We start from the raw sequence: 5,532 nt of genomic DNA, 5'->3' as shown, positions 1-5,532 counted from the left end.
AAACTGTTTGATATATGTGGTCCTTTTTTCTTTCTTGAGTTGGAGATGAATCATTTCCTATATGTGTATATCAAACTACGCTCAAGAACAATATGATTTATCTAGGTTCGGACCTCTCGTGAGATAATAATCATGTGTCCTATCTTATGAATTGGATGAACTTGTTATATAATATCCTCTTTCTTACAAACAAAGTCTTCACCCCATTATACACCAGCGGCAAAGATGCACAAACAAACTGATCGTGTCAAACCCTGTGGCAAACCTACCCCTGACAGAGCCAACTACCCCTAGCTCATCAGGACATCACCGATCCCTTCAACATCCCTTACATTGGCATGAAGCACTTGAGGTGTCTCGTAGTATAGTCCAACAAAGAAAGGTGATTGAAATGTCTTTGTATGATTCGCTCCTCAACTTGCAATGGTTGGAGGCTAATCATATCATGTGAGTATAGTGTACAAACTTTGTAGAAATTAAATCTATTCAAATAGTTATATCCATAATCATGGACATGTTAATCAATGACCTCACTTGGTTAGACTCAAAGAATATGTATCATTGATGAGTGGGTGTGTAGACTAGGTGTACGTACGATGAGGTTGCTAGCTCGATCCACCAGGATATGAGTGGATACTAGAGGAACACCAGACATATTAGTAGGGACTGTAGAGTAAAGTGTAGCCCCTCATATGACTGAAAACCCCTAGACATACCTTGTTAAAACTATTTCAAAATTATCAGTAGAGAATATAACTTGTCACCGAATGATCCCTGATAATAATACTGGTATATCGAACGACCGACACGTTGATCTTTTATATAGTACTTATGTTTTTAGCAACTAAACAAAATTATATATGTATCTCATATATACCAGCAAACACTCTCATATTTATATATGTACCTCATATATACCATCAAATACTCTCATATAACGCTGAAATTCTAAATTATCCACTCGTTTAAAATAATCTATCTCATTCAGCTTGGTACGACCCGCCAGCTTACTCGTCAAAGTCCCAGCTCCCGAGAATGGGAAAAGAAGGAAGCGAGCAGGTCTGGGCGTCTGGCTCTCTTCACAGCAGATGCGTAGCTGTGCTCCACAGCATGGCGGCATCCAGACCCGTACGACGTGCGTACCTCCAGGTTAGGCACGCACACTTGCCAGCCTGTAACCCAAGCACCTGTATGCCTGGCCTTTGCCTGTTGGACCTTGCTACCCCCGGAACCACGATCATGTCGTAGCAAAGCATGGGACACCTGGCGTCGCTGTAGGCAGCATCAGTGCCACTGCAATTGACATGGTCGTACGGCTCATGGAGAAACGAACCAACGAAATGTCAACACACGTAGCAATAGGAGCACTGTGTTTGCTGCGACAAGGCAAGAGACAGATCGATACATGCGCTGGAGAAAAATAGCATGAAAGAAAGAACCATTTGTACTGAAAAAAGAGCACGAAGTGACACAGCGAGGGAAAAAAGAGAGAGGATTAGTGTAACACTCCGCTTTCAATATTCACTTACAATCCAACTCCCCCACATGTGGGCCAGCCTGTATATAAAAGATTATACCTGTAAACCCCCGCTTTTAATATTCGTTTACAACGTAACCTATATGTGAGTGTAAAAGGGTTAACATATTATAAACCTAACCTATATATGGATGTAAAAAGATTAACTCAAATGTATTATATTTAGAGCATAGAGGTTTATAAGTTAGCTCTAATCTATTTAAATTATCAATATATTCTAAACACACTCCTCGGTAACTTATCATATTTACACTAATATCAGTGACACATAACTAGGATCTCACCTATTTAGAGTGTAAACGATAGATAAATACTTAGTATCTTACCTCAGTGACATAGCTATACCACGTCCAATCCACGAAAGACGCTCATGTGAGAGGGTTAGCTTTAAATAATATTTGTAATACCCTATCTTTAAAATTCGCTTATAACCCAACACACTTATGGGGTATATCCGTATACACATAACATCTCTCTTACATTTTTATTCTCGTTTCGTATAAAAGAATTAATCTGAATGTATTATGTTTAGAATGCAGAGACTTTAAAGGATCACGATCCATTTAAACTATTAATATAATATTAAATTTATTAGAACATTTAGGCTATATGAATTAAAAAAATATTAATAGGTCGGAGTATTACAATCAGTCCTTTTGCATAACGTGTCCAGCACTGCACGATGAAGTACGTGACTGGCAGACGCGCAGAACAGCCCTCGGAGACGTGATCTTTATTCTGCCCTTTTGGCAACAATGGCGTGTGATTTTCTCGTCAGTCATCACGATTGCAGTGTTGCTTCGAGAGCAGAGCAGTAGCAAGGCATCAGTCCATGTTGCCGGCTGTCGTGCCGCCACGCTTCACAGGAATCTCTTTTCAAAAATTAGAGCTAGTTCGTGCAGGTATACTTCATACAGTAGATCTTAAGATCTATACATTGCATAACAAGTATTAAAATGCATATTCTATTTCCAGGAGAAGTTAATCCTGGAAACTACAATTTGTGCGGGCAAGCCCAGTTAGCCAGACAGCAGTCGTGTGCTTAACTCAAGTGTCGCTGTGATGTGAATCCGACAGCTGCCTGACCGCTGAGTTTATGAGCAACAAGTACGCCTACTATATTAATCTCCTCGAAAATCACCAACCTTAAGTGTACACGCACCCACCTGTGCTCATGTATTTGAGCAATCCTATGGGGATTGATGAAGCAGCAATTAGTACATGGTTACTACTCCAGTATTACTCGAGAAGACATCACCCGATGGTAATTAACACCGCTCTTAAATAATTTCCGTCCTCGGCAACGATGGCTCGGTCCTAAACTAAAAGGGTCACGCAAACAGCCTGGAAGCCTCGTCATCGAGGGAAACAATACAGAAAGGACAGAAAATAAAGCAAGGAAGGTGCAATGCATATGCAGTAGCATGACAAGTTAGCTTTTCCTCCGATCTGGGTTAAACCCTGGAGCAAGTAGCCAAGCAGTTGGTAGTGGTAGCACTAATCCACGAGTAGAGGCCAAACCGGCCGTCTAATCTAAATCAGACTTCCCCGGGAAGGGTCACTTGAGCGCACAGGGTCTCTTGCACGAAAGACAGCCGGCAGCGCGCACTGCTCACGCACCACCTCGGCGGCAACCGGCAAGCGTCTCGCGCGGCCACATTGGCGTTTGCACAGCTTGCTGCATGTACGAGCCAGGCCCCGCATCTGGTCATCACATTCCTGTGCCTATGCGTACGTGGTGCCCCTCCCCTGCGCTGCCCCACCACGCGCGGGCGCGCGTCGTGTCGTGGCGGCAGCAGCAGCCGCCAGCAGGCGCGTCGCGTGCGCGGCCTGTGCAGCCAGCACCACGGCCAACTGGGATCCTCGGACTTGGTGATCTCATTTTACTATGAGCAGTTGGATTTTAGATACGTACATAAGATTTGATGCTACAGTATTTATAAGATCTCAGGTACGTAGATAGGATTTGATGCTATAGTATTTTTATAAACGGTAACCCCCTTGCATAGCCCGATTGCAGAATACGAATTTCTGTTCTCACAAATTACTGTTCTGAAGTCCTCACCTCCGGTGCGAGGACTGGGGCTTTCTCGTGCGCGCTCAAGCGGAGAGGGGCGCGCGGCGTGGGAAGTGGCCGCCGGGCTCGATGGCTACGGGGCAGGGAAATCCGCAGCCCGGCGCGCGGAGGGAGCGTCGTGATGACACCGCATCAGCTTTGTCTTAACGCGGAAGCAGCTTTTTTACGCGGCAGCCGTCGCTTTCGCGACCTTTATGGCTGCTGCTCGCACACACAGTGGCCTTCCGCTCTCTCGCGCTCTACGCGGCCGCGGCACTCGTCACCGGTGGAGCGCAAGTCTGACTGAAGCCGATGTGCATTTAAGGGCGAATTATTAGCGCGCTTTGTGCTGTGTCCTGTGTGGAGCGGAGGTGGATCTTGGGGGATTAACTGATCACTGAATCTGAATGGACCTCTCGAATCGTACCGTGGCTTGGAAAGCGGGTGACTATTTTTCTTCTTGTGATGAGGCAGGTGCAAGCCGAATGCGTAAATACCACTTGTCCATTTGTCCAAAATCTTTGCTAGATCATCTTTTTTACCACTAAACAAATGGAAGATAAGATTCTTGCTAATTATACATATTCTTGTCCCCCAAATCAAGCAAGGAAAGAAAAAAGAAACTAACTTTTTACAAGCTCGGTTCCTAAATTTAGTAAAGAAAAGCAGAACAAAACTTACAAAAGAAGAAAAGAAAAACAGAGGAGAGCAGAAGAAAGCAGAAGCATTCACAAACTACAAGTCTCCGATCAATCTAATACTTTAAGAGCGATGCATTAAGTAACTGATGGATGGCGACTGCTCCATGAACTCACGCAGTGACATTGATCAGTATTCCCACAGCAGCGGTTCCTCGAGGCGGAACACGCCGGCGCCGGCCATGTCGTCGTCGACGGCCCACGACGACGCGCACGATAGAGCCGCAGACGAGCCACACCTCAGGTCCAGGAGCAGGTCCGGGAGGTCAAACAGCGCGTCGTCCGGGTCCGGCTCTACACCCGACTGAGGCGGAAGCGGCGAGGCAGCGCTGGCGTCGGAGCTGCTTCTCTCGGGGCTCTTGGCATTGACGCCTGATGAGGGGAAGTCGGCGGCCGCGGCGAGCGTTGCCGCGGCCTGGACGTCCTTGGGCGCCGCGGTGGCCGGGCGCGGGAGCAGGTGCGCGAGGTCTGGGAAGTTGAGGTGCGCGGCGCGTCCCTTGATGGCGAGCGCGGCGACGTCGTGCGCGCGCGCGGCCATCTCCGCGGTGGCGAAGGTGCCGAGCCAGATGCGCGACTTCTTGCGGGGCTCCCTGATCTCGGACACCCACTTGCCCCAGCTCCGCATGCGCACGCCGCGGTACGTCGGGTGCTGGCAACCGTCCTTGCGCGGCCGCTTCTTCGGCGCCACGGAGGAGGAGGACGACGACGAGGACGTCGAAGAGGCGGAGGGGGAGGTCGGCGAAGCGGGCTCGTGGGTGTCGTCCATGGCTGCTGCCTGCTGAGCGGGGGTGATGGAGTTGTTGGGCTTGGGGACTGGGGAGCGGACAACTGGAGACGAGAGGAGAAGAGCGGGGTCTGGTTTTATGGTGTGGCGCGGAGGGCAGAAGCGAAGCGACGTGGCACGGCGACGGCAACCCTGAGTGGGGAACTCATCGCACCCTGTTTTGGCTGGGAGCCTGTTACAGGGCTTCAATACCAGAATTTTTTACTATCCAATTTTAATATTTGCGCCTCAGATTAGATCAAATTAACGATCGGTTTTACAGGACTTCAATTCCAGATTTTTTTACTATCCAATTTTAATATTTGTGCCTCAGATTAGATCAAATTAACGATCGGTTGTTATCGGAGACTGACACCTAAAATTATATTACATCATCATTACTAGATTTTTAATGATTTTTTAAAAAGTGATTGTAACTATTATGCAAAGTAACTATACTTCCAATATAAACTAAGAT

General features: G+C 47.2%; 1 protein-coding gene across 1 annotated transcript; it reads right to left on the bottom strand.

The window, feature by feature from the left end:
* Nucleotides 1–4,145: 4,145 nt before the first annotated feature.
* LOC133889821 (ethylene-responsive transcription factor ERF039-like) lies at nucleotides 4,146–5,138 on the bottom strand. The gene has a single exon (XM_062330299.1). It carries the CDS (start codon nucleotides 5,055–5,057, stop codon nucleotides 4,422–4,424), a length of 636 nt encoding a protein of 211 aa, XP_062186283.1. The 5' UTR covers nucleotides 5,058–5,138; the 3' UTR covers nucleotides 4,146–4,421.
* Nucleotides 5,139–5,532: the final 394 nt, after the last annotated feature.

Source organism: Phragmites australis, chromosome 13, assembly GCF_958298935.1.
Source record: "Phragmites australis chromosome 13, lpPhrAust1.1, whole genome shotgun sequence".
Classification (NCBI taxonomy): domain Eukaryota; kingdom Viridiplantae; phylum Streptophyta; class Magnoliopsida; order Poales; family Poaceae; genus Phragmites; species Phragmites australis.
Note: the sequence above shows the minus strand (reverse complement) of the source record. Positions and strands in the feature narration are given on the sequence as shown.